The 25,733-nt window shown below is 27.7% G+C and overlaps 1 protein-coding gene across 1 annotated transcript in view; it reads left to right on the forward strand.

Moving 5' to 3' along the window:
- LOC136079778 (uncharacterized) overlaps positions 1-25,733 on the forward strand; it is a 129,361-nt gene that overhangs the window by 13,584 nt on the left and 90,044 nt on the right. The window contains exon 3 of the mRNA XM_065796154.1: positions 15,724-15,861. Coding sequence (XP_065652226.1) covers positions 15,724-15,861 — 138 coding nt within the window. The remainder of the gene's footprint in view (positions 1-15,723; positions 15,862-25,733) is intronic.

A 25,733-nucleotide genomic window follows, 5' to 3' on the forward strand; every position in this document is an offset into this window, starting at 1 on the left:
CACAACGACAAAACGGACATTAGGCTATCCCGCTGGATGTGGTTACGGCGATCAATGACCTAATGATTACGCTAACACTCACGCACATGTTCATTCGGAAGCTCCACTATGCACGTCGGATCAGCGCTCGCTGACTATGTGCTCGGATCTAAAATCTCACTCCATAGCACATCATTCCACCCCAACACGGGGCAGTAGCTCTTTGACTAAGTGCGATGGCTTGTGGCCTACGGTGACTAATGTGTGCATTCGATCAATTGAAACCCATTCTGTAGGTCTTACGTCTGGCTCTGATGTGCTAGCCCATAAGCGCAAGGAGTGAGTGTGTTTAGCTTTCTATTCACCCGATTTGAAAGTGAACGAAAACATAACGAGATCATACGAGACGACCGAACGGTACATGCTAATGCACTACACCATTACACTTGTAGACATCAACGGTCTCTAAAATTAGTATATCAAATATTTGGTCTTTGTTACATATGATCCACACACAGAGTGACGAGAGTGTAATTTGTTTCTCCCCTACCCCTCGAGCATCTTACTTCGTTCCTCACCTTCACAAAAGTCTTACTACTCATTTTATATTTTCCTATTATTTTTACTTTTTAATCAATGACACCATCTAAAATCTGTTTTTATTTTCACCTCTTCCAGGTCTGCGTAACTTGACGGCTCCGTTGGTCACTTTTTGCGATCATTGTGTCACATAAACAAACAATTTTAATTGCCGTTTAAAACAACATAATATTTTGATGGTCAAACAAATCGTATTTAAATCATCGCCTATCATCTGGTCAACTTATGATTGATACTCTTATGGGATCGGAATTTCCTTGGTTGCATGCAATTACCATAAGTTTTTAACTCAATGAATAAAATTATGAAATCATATTCAAAAAAATGTTCCGAATTCAATAAAAAAAAAGGAAGGTCAAGACTAAAACTTTCAAGGCATGTTGCAAAACCATTAGTATCAATACTCTTCTATTGAAATATGAGTCTATTGAAATATTACTCAATAGACTCAAGAGCCAAATTAGAGTAAGATTTTTTTGAAAATAACTCTGCTTTTTTTTAGCGAGAAGCAAAAAGATCAGACCGATGAATTAAAGTTTAATTGTTAGACTTACTTTTGCTAATGACACTGTTGAAGACCAACCAAAGTTCTCTAGAACCTAACATTTGAGATGTAATACAAGATTTAGTAAACTAATAATAACTGAGCCATTTTTCAGACAAGGCATTTTTACATTGGTTTCTTGGAATAATAAAAAGACATTTGTTCTTAAGAGAGATTTTCTTGTAAAAAAGATGGAAAAAACAATTAAAGTTTAATAAAGCAACTTCACAAAAGGGTGATAAATGTGGAGTAGAATGAGGCCTGACTTAAAATTGAAGGAAATTTCATATTAAATATATTGAAGGTAAGATCTCAAAAAGTATTGCCATGTTATACCGAACAAAACCTTTTCTTATTAACGAGTCTTTAAAAAATTTATATTTTTCGTTTATACACAGTTATCTTTCATACTGTAACATTTCCTGGAGTAGCACTAATCACACTAAACTCAAAAAAATTTATAGTAAACAAAAACATGCTTGCAGGATAGTATTTGGGGCAAATAGAAAAACACAATGCGAACCTCTCTTACGTCAGCTTGGAGCTTTAAATATTTATAAGCTTAATATTCATCAAGTAATGTTATTTATGTTTAAAGCAAAACTTGGGTTTTCTCCAGTAACATTTCAAGCCTACTTTAATGAAATCTCCCATAAATATCCAACCAAATTTTCAGAGAATAACTTTGTGGTTTCCATAAACCTTTTTAAATTAGGTTCGTACCAAATTCAATAACGGGGACCTTTAGTTTGGAAAAAATTTCTTCCAATCTTTAGTAAAAATCAAAACTTCGTTTTAAACTGCACTTTGCAAAGTTTTAAGGATGATTCAAAACGGTATTTACTGAACATGGAATTCGATATATTAGATTTCAAATACCTTTTTTGAAAACAATTTAAAGGTTTGGACTGAATCGTTTGAAAATAAATTAAATCTTTATCACTTTCTTTAGCTTTTATTAAAATGGTTTCTAACCATTAGTATAAAAGATAACGAAAATAAAATTGTCTTTTTCGTTCAAATTTTTGATGATATTAAATAATCAGCCCAAATACTAATGTTTACATATATTGCTTTTTTTTTTTTTTTTAATTAAACAACGCATTTTTTTTTGTGTTTTTATAACTTTCATGATTTTCTGTGGTTTTTACTTTTTATTTTTAAAATTATTCTGCTGGAAGATTGTTAGCAACAAATTATTTTATTGCTGAAGTATTTGATTTGTTTTTGTTTTTGTATTTATACTGTCTTTTTGTCTTTTATCATTTATTGTGCATGTAAATTTTTGTGTGACGGGGCTCGGTGATAAGACAACCTGTCTTCTTCATGCTCCGGCCAGGATTTTTCTTTTATTGTGATTTCTTTTTTGTAATATTTATCAACGACAAAATAAATGAATAATAAAAAAATAAAATTAAAAAAAAATAAAAATGAAAAAAATAGTAGGAATAAAAGCTTTCAAACTTTTATTCCAGTTGGAATAAAAGCTTCCCAGATGGGCTTTATGCGTATATAATATGGATATAAATACATTTTTTTGCTATTTATGTAGATGTTGGCATACAATATCCTTTTATATTTATAAAAATTTAATGTTTATTTTGTGTATTATTTTCCAAAAAAAATTATCATGATGATGATAATGATGATTATTTGAATCATAATTATTTTTACATATATATATATATATATATATATATATATATATATATATATATATATGTATATATATATATATATATATATATATATATATATATATATTTACAAAATGTAATATGAACTTTGAATAAAAAATATACACGTATTGACGTACATATAAAAATGGTGCAAAAAAATCTCTTTTAAATTTCATTATCATAACATTTTCATTTGTTACCTTATGTGTAAGAACAAGTCGTGAAAAGTTTATAGAATAAAGTAATAGACTTTTCGTCTATGCTAACGTATTTGCGTTCGCTATAGTGAAAAAATGTGTGAAATTTTTTTTTTTATTACTAATTGGAGTTTCAGGTCTCATTTACAGTTTAGCTACTTAGCCAAATTTTTTGAGCACAGGAGTACTTGCTGCGTTATTAAAACAATAATATAAAAATAATTGGTCCACAATTTATTGATTTTTGATGACTTGAATCCTTCAATCAACGGAGGTTTTTGTGGCTAACAAAACTTTGACCTTTGTTTAGAGAATAACTGCAGCATGAACTGCTCTTGTTTTTTATTTTTGGTAATTGAACAGTTAAAATCCTGGACTTGTTATACTCCTCCTTTAGCCTTATTATTATGAACTCGTAGGCTTTTCACAAATTTTAAAGCCTGATTAAACTCTTTGTTTTACCAAACTAGCAAATAAGCAAATTTCTCGAAGTGATTTTTGTCTTTTACAGTTAATTTGAACTGTCTCTTGAACATCCATATTTTCATTAAATATAAAATTTTGGCTATTCACTGAGCCCTGACTATGGCTTCGGGAGCGATCCTATGAGCCCCACGAGAGGGACCACAACCAAGAAATAATACCGTTAGCTCCAACAATTCCTTGTAATTATCTCAATATTGTCGAGTAGATTTAAGAACTTTTTTTAAAAATAAAATAGTGCATCATGCTTGAAAATGCTGTGAAAAGTTAAAATGTCAGAACATGTTTGCTGATTAAGTGTTATTTTATAATCTTCTTTGTCCTTCTTTATCCCGGCAATATTTTATTAAACCTGGCCTCTGTCAAATATCGCTTACTATTTTCTCTATGTACGTTGCAGTACTTTTCACATTAAAAGAAAATTGAAAGTAACATGCTTATGAGTGGCAACAATTTTGATGACAACATCTTAAATAAAATAAAAATTTGCTCAACTTCTGTTAGAAAAAGTGGATTAGTTTGTTACTCATTCTATATTCACTTATCTTGCTGTGGAAGAAAACTGAATTAAATTTTAAAAGCAGAAATATATAGTCTAAATAAATATATTATATATAAATATATTTAAAACAGAAAACCATTGCTATCGCAAGACCATCAAATTTTTCTTCTCCAATGGTTTTAAGCAATAAAGGTATTGCTAAAACAGTGTCATTTTTCTTATCATAGTATAAATGCATTAGGGTGACTATAAATTAAAAATTTTCAAAAAGGCTTTTTTTTCATCTATTTTACAAGAAAATTTCTCTTAAAAACAAATGTCTTTTTATTATTTCAAGAAACCAATGTAAAAATGTTCTGTCTAATATTAAGCTCTGTTATTCTCAGATGTTAGGTTCTATAAAATTTTGATTGGTTTTCAACAGTGTCATTAACTAAAGTAAGTCTAACAATTAAACTTTAATTCATCGGTCTGACCTTTTTACTTCTCGCTAAAAAAAAGCAGAGTTATTTGCAAAAAAATCTTAGTCTAATTTGACTCTTGAATCTATTGGCCGTGACCTGCCAGTTAAACAAATTATTTCATTGGTAAACATCCAAATTACTTTGGCTTCCAATGCTTAAGTTAAATCTCAATTAAACACTTCTACAGTATGTACTCTGGACAAGATTTTCATCATAGCCTTAAAAAGTTTTTTCTAGACTCTCTGCAACTTTAGCTAAGTTTTTTAAAAAGTGCTAAATAACTGGTTCCAATTTTAAAAAAGTTTAGAAAACACATTGACCTCTCCATCTATCTTACGATTAGTCTTCACTCTGTTATTAGTTTCTTTATGTAATGGTTTCGACATTATTATATTATTTCGTTCTAACTGCAGTATTAAAGTTATTCTTGAAGGCCTACACTCTTCTTTATTTTAAGTAACTTTCAGGGTACCACAAAGTTCTTACATCTAAAGTGGCTCTCTCTCTATTGACGACTCAACTTTATACTCGGGTTTTGGAAAAAAATCTTCACTTTTTGATTAGTCAGAACAAGCAGCCTATTTTTTATATGATGTAAAAGCCTAAGGCTTGCAGTGGCTTATGGATTTAAGTTTTGTACTTGTTGTCACAAAATTAGGCTCATTTATTTATAGCAAAAAAATAATGCAATAATGTTAGCATTCGTATATTGATGAATAACAACCCTTTTACTCTCAGACAAAGTCTAAAAAAAAGCACATTGTATATGAAATTAAACCAGCTTTATCCCAGTAGGCACAGCAACGTGACATAAACCTGAATTTCACGTTATTTTGGCACGTGACTTTTTGGTCCCCATGAAATGACCAATTCACTTCATTTATGGACGTTTTTTTTTTACGTTACTCTTGGCACGTAATATTTATGTGATTTTTTGGTCCCCATTAACTGAAATGACGAGCTTTTTCCGTTAATTTTGGCAACGTAATAATTAAGTAAAAATTATGCTTTATAATTACGAAGTGTTTGGATTTTTGTTAATTAAAAAAGATTCATTGTCGAGAAAATATTTATTACGTATTAAATTACATGGTTTTATTCGTCAATATATTAGTTCTTGACATAAACATTTTGAACTTGTATTGAAGCTGTACTTTTGTTAAAATATCCTGCTTATATCCAATAAAAAATAAGTACAAAGTCATAATCTGCAACTTGCGAAGAGCACGCTTTAATCCACAAAGAGCACGCTTCAAGCATAATCTAACGAATAAGTCGATATTATCTCCTATAAGTGCACATATCAAACTATATCTAATTAATCAGATTTAGCTAAAAAGAAACGAATAAAATCTTAAATAATAATATGATTATTTAATAATTATTTTAAATCACAAACTTTTAAAATAAGTTTTACTTGGTGAGTCGCCTACTATTTTGGCGACAAGATTTTCTAGTGTTTCTATTTGTTTTCTTTTATTTGAATCATTAAATAATTTTAAGAAAACAATACTACATAACATGTAAAAAAATCAAAAAAGTCATTTGCCTTCTAATTTTATACTCTGATTTCTAAAAAATAAATAAGGATTTAATAAAAAAAGGTATAACAAAAAAGTCGACAGGTAATTAAAAAAAAGAAGTACAAAATAAAAAATACAAGTTTTAAAAAATATTGTTTATCTATATATATTTATATCTAATATCTATATACAAAGTTAAAAACTGATGCGCATGATTAGAAAAAGACCTGTACTCACCTTATGTGACAACATCTGATAAATAATTCGTTTTCTTTGTTTTTCATCTTCTTGTATTTGCATCTGCATTAACTTGTTCATACTTTATCTCACTAGATGCAAAGGTGACAGCCCACGAAGTTGCTTTAAATGAGTAATCTACAAAGTTTTGAGCAACATTAAATATCATTTTAGAATGCACACAGATAAATTAAAACAATTTATAAAAATGAAATAATTACCACATAACTACACAACATTATAGTGGGGATTTGTTATATCATGTTTTTCCTTACCCATGGTGAGATTTTCAACTTTAGGCTCCTTTTGCTGTGGAAACATTCACCACGGCAAAGGAGCCTTATCTACCCCCCTAATTGTATATAATACATTAAGTTTAAAACTAAAAGTATGTATAAGAAGGTATTGTCAAATTAAGTCAACAATAAATACCGAGTGTTGAAAATTCAACTCAGAATCAAGTTGCATTCTCCAACAAAATATGACCTAATTTAAATTCTTGCTACAGGGTGCAATTACAACAGAAGACAAAGAGAGGAAAAATGAATTTTCTCAAACTTTAAAAGTTAAAAGGTTATTGGGTTTTACTACAGAATGATATTCCTATGGAATAACATAAGAATACCATTGGGTCTTCCTAGTCAATAATATTTTATGCAAAACTTATCATTTGTCATGTAGCTTAATAAATTTAATATTAAATAAGTTGTAATAACTTACTCATTATTAAATTAATTACATAGACAAATTTGACAGTCTAAAATAATATATAATTGGGTAGAAAAAAAAGTATACCTTGTACTAGGGTTTGATCTTTTGCGTGTTTTATGATATGAGAATCTATATCTGCTATAACGTTACACGAAATTTGAACTAAGCTTTGTACTATATTTATTAAACCTAAATTAATGAAACTTAGATATAAGATAATATAATATATTAATATAAAGTATTATATATGTGACATTTTATTTTTGTCAAAAATGCATAGAGACTTCATTTTTGACAAAAATAAAATGTCACATATATAATACTTTGCGATTGCAAATAAAAACTTAAATAATAATATGATTATTAAATAATTATCTTAAATCATAAATTTTTTACACAAATCTTACATGGTGAGTCACCACTTATTTTGGTTACAAGATTTTCTGGTTGTGCTATTTCTTTGATCTAAATCATGAAACAATTTAAAAAAAACAATGCTATGTAGAATATGAACAAACAAACAGATATTACAATTAGCCATACTTGAGAGGAACTTGCTTTACATATTGGAAGGTCATCAACATTGAAAGATAAGTATAATGCAGTTTCAAATACAACAGCATCATAATCATCTTTTTGTGCGGAAAACATTGAACAAATCTGCGTTAATAACCTGTTTTATATTGCACATAATAACAACAGTAATAGAAGTCATATAATATATGTAATAATAATTTCATAAATATAAAGCAAATATATATATATTATTCATATAATATTTAAATGATATAAAAAAATGAAATAAATAAGTAACAAACCTTTTTTATAAGAAAATCACAAGATGTCATATATATCAAAAAGATAAGGTATTTAATAAAAATATACACATATATCAATGATAAATAACATTACACATTTATTTATTCATATTATCTTGGATAAATTCTTTAACCTTGTTGATTAAAACCAAATAAAGTAACAAAATCGATTTTTGGTTTTTATCTAAACGACTCTTGAGCATTAATGTATGCAGAAGTTCTACAGACATTATTATTGCTTAAGAATCAAAAATAAATTCTGCTAGAACTTATAATTTGTCTATGTAGCTTACTTAATTTGAAAATAAATTTGTTATAACATAACTTATTTTGAACTAAATTAAGTAAGCAAAATGGACAAATTCGCCAGTATAAAATATTATAACATAAAGTAGAAAAAAAGTATACCTTGTAATTGAGTTTAATCTTATTTCTGTGGCAAATAGGGACGCTCGGTACTAATATATTTAACTTAATTTGATATAATTTGGATATTAGATATAACAACTTAAAATATATTGAATTTTGCAGTTCTTTTTTAAAATGCATCGCGTTATAAGATATTGTATTGACCAATCTTTTTTTTAATTATGATAAAACTACAATAAAAATTAATTACATTATCATAAAAGTAAAATATTTATAACTAATATAATGAACACAAATTATTTATAACTAATATAATGAACACAAAAACTATGGTATAAAAATACAATTAATATAATAAAAAATAATATTTCACAATTTTTTTCACAGGTTTTTATTGAGAATAAAAAAAATTTCCAAAAGACGCGATATTGTTGCACGTAACTTTCACGTCACTTTCACGTAAAATAGTAACCTGGACAAAGTCACCTAAAATACATGTGATTGAGACGTAAATAAAACGTTACGTGCATACTGGGATCTGCCTAGCTTGAGCCACTCTGCCATTGTTTTAAGGTTGAATTTCTTTCGTTTTTATGCAAATACTATCATGGTCAAGGCTCAAATAAATGCTCATCTCTATTACAATAAATCAAAACTCATTCTTACTTGGCTTTTTATTCAACAAGTTGCATCCTGTTACTGCATCTGTCCCTTCATGCTATAAAAACTTTTAATAATTTAGTTTTTTGCCTTGAACATCAATAAACCTTAAAATTCTTACCCATCTTCATGTTTTCCTTTTTTATACAGCATACAACTTTAAGTGTTCAGTTAACCATTTCCGAGTATTCTAACTCACTCTCTATTTTAAAGTTACGCTTATTAAACTTATTCTCTGTTTTAAAGTTTAAAAACTCATAGCTTAATAGTGGTTGCTTGCAATCTTGTTGGAAGTAAGGTAGTGTTAAAAAATATATAAAAATATTCCAGTATTTAATAAATAGTAAACTTAAGCATAAATTTATAATATATAAAGGTTTATAAATTTTTTTCTAGCCTCAGCTATCATCCCCTTTTAAATCTTATAAACTTAAATCCACTGCTTCAGTAGTAAAAAGCAGTAATAGTTTTTTATTTATTCTTATTTTAGTGAATAAAATATTGAAAAGACAATTGATGCAACTCAAATACAGCATTTAATTTAAATGAAATGAAAAATGAAGTTTTGTGTTTGTGTTGCATCACTTCAATTTTGGTTTAAGGTTTGACCGACATCAAGGACACAAGTTTGCATAGAGGATTTTTTTTTACATTTTTACTCTTATATATACAAGCATATCTTTTTTATCTGGCCATCGATAGAAAGTAATGCCACTATTGTGACATTGTGACTATTCCAAAGCCATCAGCCACAACTGAGAAAGAATGGCATGAAAGTATAACTTTCGGCATTATTACATAAAAAAAACATATTATTTTAAAGTTGTTTTATTGTTAAAATATGGTGCATTTTTAGAACTTTTTCATAAATTTTTTTTTAATAGGTTTTCATAAAATGAAAGTTATTTTCGAGATTTTTATTAAATTTTTTAATTTTTTGTTTACCTGCTCTAAGGACTGTTGTACTAGCAGACCTAACATTTCGATCTTTATCGAATCCTTTTATTCGTTTTAAAATTGACTTTTAAAATTGTAAATCTGAATTAATGCAAAAAATAATTGATTTTGAAGTTGACACACCATTACTTTAATAATTGACCACCTGGTCAACTTTTCGATAAATATAATAGATCATGTTAAGAACACAAAACTTAGTGTAGTTTGCTATAAAAACAAGAAACATGCATGTTACTATGAAATAAGATAAAAAAAAGATTTACTGAGTAACTGACCAACTAGGTCAATTTCTGAATATTTTAATTTTTTTGATCCATTATATGACCAACCTTATAACTGACTACAGATAGACAGTTAACAGACAATAAATAGGTTTTAATTAATATCAAATGTACCTATCGAAAAATAGTCTTCTAATATTAAATCAAAAATACCTTCAAAAACATGCCTTAGAAAATTAGTCATCTAATATTAAAACAAAAGGTATTAACCATTTAAAAGTAACCATATTTGTTACGCTTCTTTAAAAAAGTGAGGAGAAAGCTAAAAAAATTAGATGCAACAGTTTGTCGCATTTAAGTGTGTAATACGACTTACTTTATCTTATTTATATGTATATGTATATATAGATATTATATAGATTATTATATTATATAGATTATTAAACTATTGCATACAATCATTTTGTTACAAGATGCTTTTACGTTATATTTTTTTCACTCTTTTTTTTTATCTTTTTTTACTTATATTTCTAAGCCATATAAATATTTCTCAAAAATGTTTTTACTCTAAATGTGAAAATTTGCGCATGCGTTAATGTTTAGCCGATGAAGCATTTTTTACTCACCTACAGTGACGGAAATTTGAGATTTAAAGATGTAGCATTCTTGATGTAATTCATTACAATAACTTAATATTAAATTGGAAAAAATTCTAATTTAAATTAAAGCTTCATTAAAAATAAACTTTATTAAACCGAAATTCGGCGCAAAGTTTAAGCTTGACTTGAAAGTCATAGTCGCTTCCAACACTTTTGTTTTTAAAAACAAAACAAAATTTTTTTTCAATAAACAGTTGCCTCACAGTACCTGACATATTCTCATAAAACCAAAGAAAATCGTTCTAAAAACGTGTAATCGAGAATCCTGAATCAAAGTCGGTATGAAAATTTGTTAAAATACAAAATACTTTTTCAAGTCTTGAAACTGTTTTAGTGCACCTAAAGTTTAAATTGTATCTTATTAAAAATTTATCATTTTTTAGCATGCACAACAAGTTTCTCGTTAAACCGTTGAAATAAGAAATCCCAGAAAAAAATTTATTTTCTCATGAAGTTTGTTCAGAGTGACAGTTATAAGTTTTATAAATTGTTAGTATTCTACTATACCTCCGATCTCACTGGTTTGAGACAGCAAATTTTAATGCATCCATGATTTGGGGAGCTTTTCTTTTACTCTTGGGTCTAAAAATTAACATATAACATCATATGTAGAGTTCCATCATATCTTCCTTGGTGTTCTCAATCAAACTTTAGTAATATTCTCTACAATTTTAAGCAATTGGTTATTACACCATTGCAATTTTATTAGATTTTATAATCTTTTAACAACTTCAGTCAAATTTTGGATATTAATTTTTATGCGTAATGTAGTTAACTCGCCAATTTATTGTTTACGCTGTGGGAATATATTATTTATCTAACTTAGTTCTTGTGACGTTTAGTATGTATATATATATATATATATATATATGTGTATATATATATATATATATATATATATATATATATATATATATATATATATATATATATATATATATATATATATATATATATATATATATATATTATATATATATATATATTTATCATAATATCACTTTTTTACAGTTCATTAATTTTTTTAAGGTTTTTATACCGTCTACCGAGCCATTTATTTATTTTTTGATGTCATTGCTTAATTTTATTTTTGATTGCATTTTTTTTTTTTTTTTTTTGGTAATTTTTTTAATAGAGGAAGTGCAGCCTAATTGGAATACCAGTTTCTTTTAAGAAAACAGAATAAAAACTGAAAGAGAGATTTAAAATAAAACAGTTATCAGAAATATATTACTTTTCATCACCTTAAATAAAAAATTAAATTGTGATAGAAAAGAAAGTAAAACTTTAAAATTATTAAAAAGAGGCAAAGGTTGAGATCATACATAAAATGCAGGTAAATTAAAATGGTAATCCTGTATCTTTTAAAAACTTAAGATGTAAGTCATTTACAATAATCACAGATATAAGTCAAAGAATTGCATAAGCTCAATGCACTCACATTTCATTTATTGTTACCACTTTAATACTAGCTTGTCATCACTATTTTTTTCCATTTAAAAAGAAACATGTTGCATCTTTTTTTACTTGTCTTATTTAAACAGAACATTCGGAAGAATCTGAAGTTATTGAAAATTTTGTTATCACCAACAACAGCCGAGTAAGAAAGTTCCATTCTTCTTAAATGTTTTTTCTTCCTTCCTTTACTTTTTTTTTTTGTTTTTCTTGTTATTTGTGCTTTTTATAAAAAGGAGAGACTCTTTCGGTTATCTCGTTGTATCAAACTGCTTTTTTACCTATACGATCTACAATTTATGTTATTTTAGTCTCAAGAATTTTATCATTGACATTGATGGAAGATTTTATTATTGAAAAAAAAAAAAACAGTCCTGGGAACGTTATACAACTTTGAAAAATTGAAAGTTCCATATTTTTATTCTCGAACAATCGATATTACTGCTGACATTTCTTCTACCATCTACCTCTTTTTTATTATTTTAGTGAACCACAGAAAATTCTAAAAGTAAAATAAATCAAGTTTTGTAATATAATAAAGACTATTTGACATCACATTGAGTTAAGTGTATATCAAATTAGCGACATGTGAACTTAATTTTGAATTTCACTTAAATTTTAAGCCTTAAATTTATGAATAACTTTATTATTAAAATATAAAAGCTGTTAGTCCGAACTAAATATAACTTAAATATAAAAGACATAATTAACGAACCTTCAGAACAATATGGCAGAAAATTTTTTTGTAAACATTTTTGCTTCCAACAAGGCTGCAAGCAAGCAACCAACAATTAGAGTTAGATGTTACTGGAAGAGAAAAGATGAAGATTGTATATCAAGATAACCATTGATAAACGACGAAAAGAATTGCAAATTGTATGTAACAGGAAAGCAAGATAAAGGAAGCAAATTCCAAATAACTGATATTCGAGCTGATGTTCCAGAAAAAAAATAGACGAATGCGAGTCTTTGGAGAACTTAGGAACAGTCATAAAAAAAGAATGAGACTTAATTGAATGACGAGTAGCACAAGAATTATTTTAAGTAGATGGAACTAGAGACGCTAGCTCTTTAGAGCAGTGTCCATTATAGCATTCGTAGAAAAGAGAAAGAGAAGCAACATTACCACGATCTAATAATGGTTGGAGGTTGGCTGCAAAAGCAGATCCAATTATGTTTACAGTGCATTTTTGCACCTTGTCTGAAAGAGAAAGGGCATCATTAGATGATCCATCCCAGATATGGCAACAGTATTCCATATATGGCCGGATTTAAGATTTATAGAGATAGAGAATAGAATCCGAAGTAAGAAAGTGTTGAGCTCGATAAAGAGATGCAACCTTAGCAAATGCTAATTTTGCAACAGATTTGATATATGGTTTTCAAGAAAGATCGGAAGTAAGAATTTATCCTAGAAGATATAGAGTGGATGATTCATTGAGTACATTAGCGTTTATAAATAAAGGAAGATCTAAATTATTGCGATAAAGATTGGCTAAAAAAAATTGAGTTTTATCTGAATTAAAGTTCACCAGCCACAGTGAGCCCTTGCTGTAGCAGAAGTGAGATCTTTTTCAAGCTCAAATGCCCCCTTCAAGCAATCAGAGGGTGTTGGCTTCTTATTACGACATACAACAAGAATAAATGGTAGTTTCATCGGCGAATAATGCCACCTTAGATGTAAGAATATAGCTGGAAGATCGGTAATGTAAATTAAAAAGAGTATAAGGCCAAGGGTTGAACCTTGAGGAACCCCTGAAAATATAGAATGAGAAAAAGAGTGCTGTCCATCGAGGACAACTTTTATACTACAATTAGAAAGGAAAGATTCAATAATCTTATAGATGTTATCAGGTACACCGTAAGAAGAACGGTTATGGAGAAGACCAGCATGCCAAACTTTATCAAAAGCCTTAGAAATATCAAGAGGGATGACCTAAACCACAAGTTGTCCAAACCACAAGCTGTTGAAGAGTCTAACCAGTAAATTACTTTAGATACAGAAGCTGGAGTGATACGAATGTGAAGCAATGGATCAACCTGTTTGTTGGCTATATCAGATAAAATGCAACTACTGGATTCAAGAGATAATATTGATGAAAAATTCTTAGCAAACAATTCAGACTTGTCTTTTGGTGAGGTGACAAATTCTGAACGATACAAGAAAGGTTGAAATATAAACTTGCTCTTATTATTGGTACTATTAAAGATTCTCCAGAAATCACGAGAGCCTAATATTTTTGATGAAATAGGAGATTTCATAAGCAAATTATAACAGGCTTTGGCGTTAGTAAAAACTTTTTTACAATGGTTTCTAGCAGTAATAAACAGACGTCCATTTTTTAGAGATATGATTTGCTGATAAATATGGAAGTAACAGTTTCGAATGGCAATCATAGCAGCACAATATGAAGAAAACTATAGAGGAGAGAGAAGCTTGACTTAAATTTATCGAGGGGAATTCAGAGCCGTTCAGTGTGATGAGCATTAAAGTCACCGACAACAACACTCTTGGCTGATGGATAAAGAGAGAGGGCTTAGTCAATATGATTAGAAATGACATCAAAAAGACGGCAGCCTTGAGATGAACGAGAGTAACTTTGAACAAAGGTAAAGGCAATAGAATGAATTGGTGCTAAACGAAAGCACATAAAAGAATAGTCTGTTTATTCAAACCTAGTTTAAAGACAAATGGGTGAACTCGTACAAATGTAAATGCCGAGGCCAAGCATATGACTATTGGAGTCTTTACGTATTAAAAAAGATAGTCCTCAACATTCAGATTACAAGATGAGTCAGCCAAATTAGTCTCACAAAGAGCAAGTAGGTCTGCCGAACTTTAAAAGAGATAAGACTCAACAGAAGAAAAGTTACTTCGAACGGTACGAATTAGTGAATAATAGGTTTAGAAAAGTTGGTGATGACAATAGTTTATTGTGTTTTATAGTTTTTGGTACTTTGCCTCTTTACTATTAATAAACCCTAAACCGTAACAAAGTGCTCCAAATGTGGCCTTGGCAATGTACAACAAAATTACAAACAAAGACACCATCCATGCGTAACGTGGCATTGTTAATATTTTGATATTTTTCAGGTGTTGATGTAATCAGCCTCTCTGAAAGCTACCACAGAGATCGAGAAACCCGACTACCAGCCGGCCTCAGTACAAAAAAACTGAGTTTCAGAACTATACCCTTGTTAGGAAAGGATAGAATGAGTTGCCTAGTCATATAAGCTGAGACATAAGCAAAACCATCGCATTAAGTCAAGAAGATTTAGCATTGAACATCTTAAACTAGAAACAATATATTAAAAATACATTTGTGCCAGCCTAATAGATGAAGAAAGAGTGCGAGGCATTCAAGAAAAGTTTTCTTTTTAATAATATTTTGATATCATAACCTCGCCAACACCAAACTATCAACTGTGTTTCAATTCGTTAATCATTATAGGGACACATGATGTTAAACATTATGGTGTCCACACAAAGCTTTTCATATTTTAAACTATTTAGTATACCAAACTAATTGCAGTATTTCAATAATGCCATACTTTCTCTAATTTGTTTGGTTTATTTTTTTTTTTTTACTTATTATATTGATCTACTTTTTTTACTAACAAAGTCAATTAAAACATGTGTAATAATATAAATCTGTACATTTTAGCTGCAGGACCAGCAAACAGTTGTCAAGAACATTATGAAAACGGTTTTGCACAAACTGGAATTTATCAAATTAGCCTAAATGGCACAACATTGAAGACTGTGTGCGAAATGAAAAAAATTGAGTTTCAAAATCCGAAAGGTGATTTTTAATTGTTTTCAAATTTACTGTTTAATTTTTCAATTTAATCTTAATTACTTTAAACAACATTTTCTTTTGTAAACAGTTATTTGCTTTTAATTAAAGTGTTTTAATTTATAATATAATTTAAAAAAAACATAGGTAAAATCAAATGTACAAATTATAGCCATTTATAATAAGTCCAGAGCTCAGTTTTTGAGGGGAAAAATTTCAACATTTTTGCTTAATACTTAATCATATTATGAATTAAATGCCGTGTATAGTTCATATTTGCCTTCTTTTGACTTATTTATCTTTTCATTTTGAACACAGTAATATTTATATATATATAAATATTTATATATATATATATATATATATATATATATATATATATATATATATATATATATATATATATATATACATATATATATATTTATATATTTATATATATATTTATATATATGTATATATATAATTATATATATACATGTATATATATATATATATATATATATATATATATATATATATATATATATATATGAAAAAAAAAAAATATATATATATATATATATATATATATATATATATATATGTATGTATATATAGATATATATATAAATATAAATTTATATCTTTTATATATATATATATATATATATATATATATATATATATATATATATATATATATATATATATATATATATATATATATATATGTATATATATATATACATATATACATTATATATTTATATATATATAAGTATTATAAATAATATATATATACATATGTATATAAATATATATATATATATTTTATTAGTAATAGTAATAGTAATAGTAATATATTTAAATAAGTCCTCGTAGATAAAATGACAAATAATTAAGAACCAAACAAACAAAATTATACAAAAATTTATGGTTTATGAAATATAAACTTTAAGTAAAAAAAAAAAGCAATTGTTGTTCATAGCAAGTAAGTTGATATCAAAATTGGGAAAAGGGAAAAAAGATTGCTTTCATTTAATTCAAGTTTACATCTATGACAAAATGATCTAAAAAGCCAATATTTGTAGCTGCTAAAGCACGACTTAATTAATAAACGTGTAGTTCATCTTCAGTAAAAGATGTACTGTTTGCAGCTGGAGAAAAAAAATACCTGTCAATTCTATTCTTATATGCGTTAACTGACGGAACCTTTTTGCATGCTGACGGCAAGTTATTCCAATCATTGACAATACGATTTGTAAAAAAATTGTGAGGAGCATTATTATATGTGAATTCACGCATTAGGACATTGGAAGATGATCTGCGAATTGGTGGATTATGCCGATTGATACTCTCAAAACCGTTTTCTAGCTTAAACTGTTGGATTAAGACGCCACGTCTCCTGCGAGTTTCCAAAGTAATAAAATTGAGCCGACGACACCTTTCAGCGTAAGGTAATCCTATTAAATCATGAGGTACTTTTGTTGCTTTGCGCTGAATTTTTTCGATTTCTTTGATGTCACCTTTTAAGTAAGAACACCATACCGGAATAGCGAATTCCAGGTGCGGCCTAACATACGTAGTGTATAACTTACTCCAAACTTCCATATCTCTTGATCTAAATGTCTTTTTTAATAGGCCAAGTATCATACTTGCTTTAAGTGTTGCAACATGTATGTATTGATTCCATTTTAGATCATTAGATATGAAGATACCCAGGTCCCTCTCAATATCCGTTGCCTCAAGAGTAAGTGATGCATTTCCATCATTCATTACATATTCATGATTACTATTTCCATAACCAAGGTGCATAACTTTACATTTTTGAACATTTAACTCCATCAGCCATTCCTTTGACCATTCTGTGACAATGTTTAAATCATTTTGTAGGATCAGGCAATCAGCATCGTGAAACTCAGGTCTTATTTCTTGTAACAGTTTAGTATCGTCAGCATAGATTTTATGAACTGATTTTAACTTATCCGTTAAGTCATTTACGTAAATGATAAATAATGTTGGTCCAAGTACAGACCCTTGAGGAACTCCGCTTAGAACATCGGTCCAGTCGCTAGAGTGTTCACCTAAAACAGCTCGCTGTTTTCTACTAATCAAAAATGACTCAATCCATTTTAGAACATTGCCATTAATCCCATATGCTTTCAATTTATAAAGTAGTCTACGGTGAGAAACATTATCAAACGCTTTCGCGAAGTCCAAAAATGCAATATCGACAAAATTTCTTTTACTTAACGCTTTCGTGATGTAGTCGACACTCTCCAATAAGTTAGATGTGCATCCTTTTTTGGACATAAATCCTTGTTGATTATGTGAGATGCTGCTCGTTTTTTCAAGATATTTAGTTATCTGTTCCCTGATAATCTTTTCCATTACTTTGCATGGAGCTGATGTGATAGACACTGGTCTGTAATTAGCGGCATCAAGACGACTACCTTTTTTAAACAACGGTGTGACGTGTGACTGTTTCCAAGCTGTAGGTGTTGAGCCTTCGGACAGTGCTTTATTGTAAAGTAAAGTAAGAGGGTAAGTCATTTGAGCTGCGCATTCTTTAAGTACCTTTGGACTAATGTTATCAGCACCAATAGATTTATTCGGGTTTAAACCTTTCAAATAAGCTAGCGTCGCTTCAAAGTTAATAGTTATATCGCCTAAGTCTTCTTGATAATGCCTTCTCTCAAAAATAGGTAACTGACTACTTTTACTATCATCTACAAAAACTGATTTGAAGTGCTCGTTAAGTCTGTTTGCGATATGTATTCCCTCTGTTAACGTTTCACCTTTTGCATTAGATATAGCACTAATAGATACATGAACATTCTGTTGCACCTTAGCATAAGCGTACACCCTTTTAGGATTACTTTTATCTGATGCTAGTTGTGCTTCAAATACTCGAACACAATGTTTACATGCTTTCTACACTTGACTTCTTAGTTTCCTATATTCACGAATCAGTGTCGCTGATCGCCAGTTAGTCGCAGATAAGTAATTGCCCAGTTGTTTTTTTTGCTTTTTCATAGCCAGTACCTCCTTATTCATCCACGGCGCATTACGGGTGGTATGGACTTTTTCTAACGGAATAAATTGCTTGCTGAGTTTATTATATTTATTGCAGAAAAGTTCATAGCACTTATTAGTGTTTTTATTTTCAAATAATTGCTTCCAGTTAGTTTCCATAATCTTTTTATCGAAATTTATATAGTCACCTTTATTAAAGTCATATTTTTTGTTTGAGAAAGTAGTCTCATTTTTAGAAGATCAGAATCCCAACTCAGCATGCGATGACCTTGTGACGAATTACCTAACGGCAGAGAGCTAGATAAGCTGATTACTCTTGTTGATAAGTCTGTAATAATTAAATCCAAAATGTTTTTTGCTTTACCAATAGATGCTTCGAATGTTGAGAAATCAACTAATTGTTCTAGGTTAAGATAAGCCAAAGTATCAAGAAAAACACTTGCCGCACTATTTTGACCACTTAGTAATTCGATCCTGTCATCATCGTGCCATTTGATATCCGGAAAGTTGAAATCACCTGCTAGTAACATACAACTATACGCTTTTCTATCAACAGCTTGCTTAGCCAATATAATTGTTTTATTTATATCATTTATATTCGATAAAGGTGGTCTATAGACACAACCAATAAGAACAATTTCGTTACCGATTTTAGTTTCACACCGTATTTGTTCGGAGTTGCTGTTGTTTAAGATCTCTCTTAGATGACGATCAGATACCTCATTCATGACTAGATCACGCTTGATGTAGATAGCAACACCTCCACCGTGACTAATTCGATTTTTCTTTACTAGTGAGTAGTTGTTCAATTGAGAAGCAGATATTTCAGTAAACCATGTCTCAGAAATAAAGATCAAATCATACATGTTTATGTCACAAAGAGCAGATAATTCGTTCATTTTATCCGGATTAAGGGAAGTTGCGTTAGTATAAAAATATTTTAAAAATGTATTTTTAGGGTTAGGTTTAGCAGATTTTATTTTTGTATTTAATGCATTTAAATAAATATTCGCAGGTAAACACTTTGATTCATTGTGTTTTTGCAATTCTGGCTGCATGTGCATCTTTCCATTTGATGAAAGGATGCTTTTTACGACCATTGATTTCAACTTCCTGTGAGATATCAATGCATCGCAATTTATCGCTGCGGATGACAAATCTAAAGGGCTTGTCAAGTTTTCCAAGCTTGTCAAGGTCAGAATTAGCTGCTTTTCTTTCTGAGTTTAATTTATTGAATTCACTTTGTTCTGCTGCTGTGCGGTCAGGACGTATAAATATATAAAGTATAAGTATGTTTTGCCGATGCTATAACGTCGTTTCTGATAGATACCGAATCAACTTCAATTATAAGAGGAGCAGGTTTACCAGAATTAAAGTTCTTATTTTTTTTGAAACGTTCAACTCTGACTATATTGACTGATTTATTTAAGGATGCCATAACCTTTTTGAATTCCGCGGTGTCATCTTTAGTTATATCGCTTGGTTGAGTTTTTACAGATTCAGGTAGACCAAACACAACAATTCTCTTCTCTCTATTAGTCACGTCCCTATTATGCTTATTGAGCGCGCTCACTACAGCTACGTTTGCTAATGTACCGGGTTTGTTGACTTGTTCAACTAATTTAGATAACAAAGGCTTTTCACTACTTTTGCTATCTTTCAGGGACTTTATTTCAATATCCTGCAAATCAATTCTATTAGTAAGTTCATCAATTCTGGCAGTAAGTGATTTAATTACATGAAGAGCTTGTTTAAGCTCTTCTTTGGCAATTTTATCAGCGTTTTCCAGAGCGTCTTTAAGCTGTTTTTGTGTTACCATTTTTAGTAATTACCAGTGGAAGCAATTTTAAGGCGTATGTATATATGATTTCTTTTAACTCGATAAATACTCTTTGATATAGTTTATATCCATTAAGTTTCAATAAACTTTTTTTTGAAAACTTTTTATTTATTTTTATTTATTTTTATTTTTTTATTTTTTTACGTAATAATATTATTTTTTTCCGTGTTATAACAATTTATTTAATATAATAATAAAAAATTTTTTTGGAAAAAAAAAAAAAAAAAAATGTAACTAATTTTCCGGAAATATATATAATCACGGATTTATTATATAATATATTAAGTATGTTTTAAAATTGTCAAAGCGCAAAATAGAATAAGATATATAAAAATAAATATAAAATATTATATATGTATTATATATATTATATGTATATATATATATATAAATATATATATATATATACTTATATACATATATATATATATATATATATATATATATATATATATATATATATATATATATATATATATATATATATATATATATATATATATATATATATATATATATATATATATATATATATATATATATATATATATATATATATATATATATATATATATATATATATATATATATATATATATATATATATATATATATATATATATATATGTAATATAATATTATATATATATATAAGTCGAGAGCTCATATTTTTGAGGGTAAAAATTTAAACATTTTTGCGTGAAACTTGATCATATTATGATTTAAATGACGTGTATTGCTCATATTTGCCCTTTTTTGACTCATTTCCTTTTTCATTTTTCTATATATATATATGTATATATATGTATATATATATATATATATATATATATATATATATATATATATATATATATATATATATATATATATATATATATATATATATATATATATATATACATATATATATACATATGTATATATATATATATATATATATATATATATATATATATATATATATATATATATATTCAAATATATACATTTATGTATATATTTATATATATATTTATATATATATATATATATATATATATATATATATATATATATATATATATATATATATATATATATATATATATATATATATATATATATATATATATATATATATATATGTATTCATATATATATATATATATATGAATATATATGTATATATATAGATGTATTTATATCTATTATATACATATATTTATTTTATTCATCTATATATATAAGTATATATATATATATATATATATATATATATATATTTATATATATGTATATATAAATATATATATAAATATATATTTATATCTATTACATATATATATATATTTATTACATTCATCTATATATCTATATATATATATATATATATATATATATATATATATATATATATATATATATATATATATATACATATATATATATATATATATATATATATATATATATATATATATATATATATATATATATATATATATATATAGGGGAACCTGTTGTACCTTTGACCACGTTGTACCTTTGGTCACTCTACTCTGTTGGCTTACTATTATTAAAAAAAAAACGGGAAGTGTCATTTGAAAAAGAGCTGTCCATGACAACTCTTCTTATCGTAAAACATTATACTTGGGATAGATGGTATTTATCCACAAGCAATTATAAGTTTTGACTCTTAAAAAGTAAATATTTGTGTTAATCTTATTCTGATTTTAAAACTGTGATTAATTGTTGTTTGATTCATTTACGACATTATAAACATTACCCAACATCTTTTTTTTGTTATGGAAAATTTTGGATGATTATGTCTGACCGTAAATGGGGATTAAGACAATAACTGTTAAAGAAACCCATCTCGTGTACCTTTGACCAGTCAAGGACGTTGTACCTTTGACCAATAAAAACTGGGCTTTGGCAATTTTCTGGCTGTTTAGAGTAAAAATTATAAAATTTATAATCTATCTTATTAGGCGTCGTCTGTGCCTTATTGCTTTTTAATGCAAAATTGTTTCTAGTATTATGATGATGAAATAATTCCATTGAATTTTAATGCAATTCACTATTTATTCTTGAACCACTACTACACTTAGAATAATCAATTCTGGTAATTTAGTTAGTTGGACAGCTGAAGCAATATTATTGTCAAGTTCATTTTATTACCTAGTTTCTGCTCAGCTATAGGGAAATAAATGTATCAAAATAGTTAATTAATTTTGTTAATATATTTTAGTTTTAAAATGCCAAGGAGCAAGATTGGTGTTTTTCGCAAAAAGATTTCCGAAATTGATATGCTAAATGCAGTGAATTTTGTGCTTCAACAATAAATGAGTTTAAGTGAAGCTGCAAGTCATTGCAACATTAAAAAGTCAACTTTAATATATCAGTTGAAGCAGTTTAAAAAATCTGGTAGTTGCGAATATTTATATTCACATACCAAACCAAAAAAAGTATTCTCAACTGAAGAAGAATTAATTTTGGTAAACTACTTGACAGATGCTCCAAATATGCATTATGGACTTACATTAAAGCAGATAAGATCCTTTGCATATGAGTATGCTTTAGCAAATCATAAAAAAATTGAAACTTCATGGATGAAAATTAAATGTGCAGGAGAACAATGCTGCGAGATTTTCGCAAAAGATATAATAACAAGCTATCTCTACGTAAACCACAACCTACAAGTCTTGGTAGATCTTCTGCATTTAATAAAGAAACTGTAAGAATTGTATATAAAAATTACAAAAATGTTTTAGAACGTTATCATTTTGACCAATCAAATATTTGGAACTGTGATGAAACAGGAATTACCACAGTCCACGTACCACCAAAAATTCTAGCTCCAAAAGGTAAAAAACAAATAGGGAGCATAACTAGTGCTGAACGAGGCAACAATGTAACAATGATTGCAGCCATTAATGCTACTGGAAATAGCATCCCACCATTACTTGTATTTCCACGTGCTAAATTCAAAGACTACATGTTAAATAATTGTCCTCCTGGAAGTGTAGGAGCAGCTAATAAGTCCTGATGGTCAAATAAAGTCATTTTTGTGCAATTTCTTGAACATTTTATTAGTAATGTGCGACCGTCAATTAAAAAACCTGTTCTTTTATTAATGGATAATTATGAGAGTCATGTAAACATTTCTGTTATTGAGTTAGCAAAAAAATCAGGCATAGTTTTAATGACATTTCATCCTCACACAACCCATAAAATGCAACCTCTTGGCCGTGGTGTTTTTGGACCATTTAAAACTTTTTATAACAATGCCATGAATAACTGGATGATTTCACCAGGCAATGCTGGTAAACCAGTCACAATTTATGATATATCTTACCTTGTTGGTCAAGCTTATCCTCATGCTTTTGTACCAAATAATATTATAAACAGTTTTAAATGTACTGGAATTTATCCATTTAATGAAAATATTTTTACTGATATTGACTTTTTAGCTGCAAATGTTACTGATAGGCCAATAGTGAATACTGAAGCTTGCCTTTCTAATGAGATTATTGATGTTAAAACTGCTCCATCCAGTGTACCATCAACGTCATCTATTGTTTTAGGGGAAATCCCTACTGTGAGTTTACCATCAAGATCAATTGTTTCACCTGAGATAATACGACCTTATCCTAAAGCCAAATTAAGAAAAACAAATACTTCAAAAAGACGTAATAGAAAATCATGTATTTTAACTGATACCCCTGAAATTAAAGTTATTCTAGATTCAAAATCTAATAACCAACAATTTAAAAAGACCTCTTCAAGCAAAAGAAAAAAAATGGCAAAGCAGATTATTTTTAGTCAGTCTGACATATGTTTAAATGATGAGAGCTCTAATGAAATTGATTTTGGAGTAAATATACTTGATAATGAAAGTGAAATTGTTTCTGGAGATTTTTTAATTGTCAAGTTGGCTTTGTAACAAGTTTATAAGAGAAGATGACAATCTTTATGATTTGGAACTTAAGGATATTATTATGAAACTTCCACCACCAAGTATTGGTCATGGTTCATCTAAGCGTCAGTATCTTATGTTTGATGTTGATCTGACTATTTGCAATAGTTAATATATTTTACTCTTTTATCATTGTATTTTTTGTTGTCATCATTAAGATATTTTCTATAAAAAGCATTATGATCATATGTAAATGAATATAGACCGCCAGCTAACATAAGTTATAAAAATATATTTTTGCTCCTTTCTTATCTAAAATAATAAAAATAACTGTATATATTAGAAAATATGTTTTGTACAATTAAATCGCGTTTAAAGTTTTGGACCTTAATCCTAATTATTTCATGTAAGTAGCATCTAACTAAAGAAAATATGTGACTTTATCTAAATAGTTATAATAACTGATTTTATTGAAAAAAATTAGTAATACTGAGTATCGTAACTTTAATACGCAAGTCTTTGCAAGATTGTAAGGATTGATTTTTCTAGTTTTTTTTAAGACTATTAGGCTTGATTACAAAATAATTAGATTTTTTTTATTGATATAAGATGGACCAAAAGTTTCTATATAATATATAACAAGCTAAAATATTAAAAAGGGTTCAAACATTGCATGATTTTTTAATAATAACATTTTGGTCAAAGGAACAACGCGCATCGGTCAAAGGAACAACGTACGTGTTGTACCTTTGACCAATAGACTTCTTTTTTTAAAACGCGGGAAAAAGACACTTCTTGGTCAAATGAAAAAAAAGTTCTAAGTATAATTTTTGGGCAAAATATAAGAGAATACTATAAAGTTTGAATGGTTTGGATTTACTCAATAGGCTACGCAAAAAACGCCTTAAAGCAAAAAGTGGTCAAAGGTACAACAGGTTCCTCTATATATATATATATATATATATATATTCATATATATATTCATTATATATTTATATATATATATGTATTATATATATTATACATATATATATATATATATTTATATATATATATATATATATCTATATATATATTATATATGTATAATATATATTATATATATAAACATATATATAT

Source organism: Hydra vulgaris, chromosome 04, assembly GCF_038396675.1.
Source record: "Hydra vulgaris chromosome 04, alternate assembly HydraT2T_AEP".
NCBI lineage: Eukaryota > Metazoa > Cnidaria > Hydrozoa > Anthoathecata > Hydridae > Hydra > Hydra vulgaris.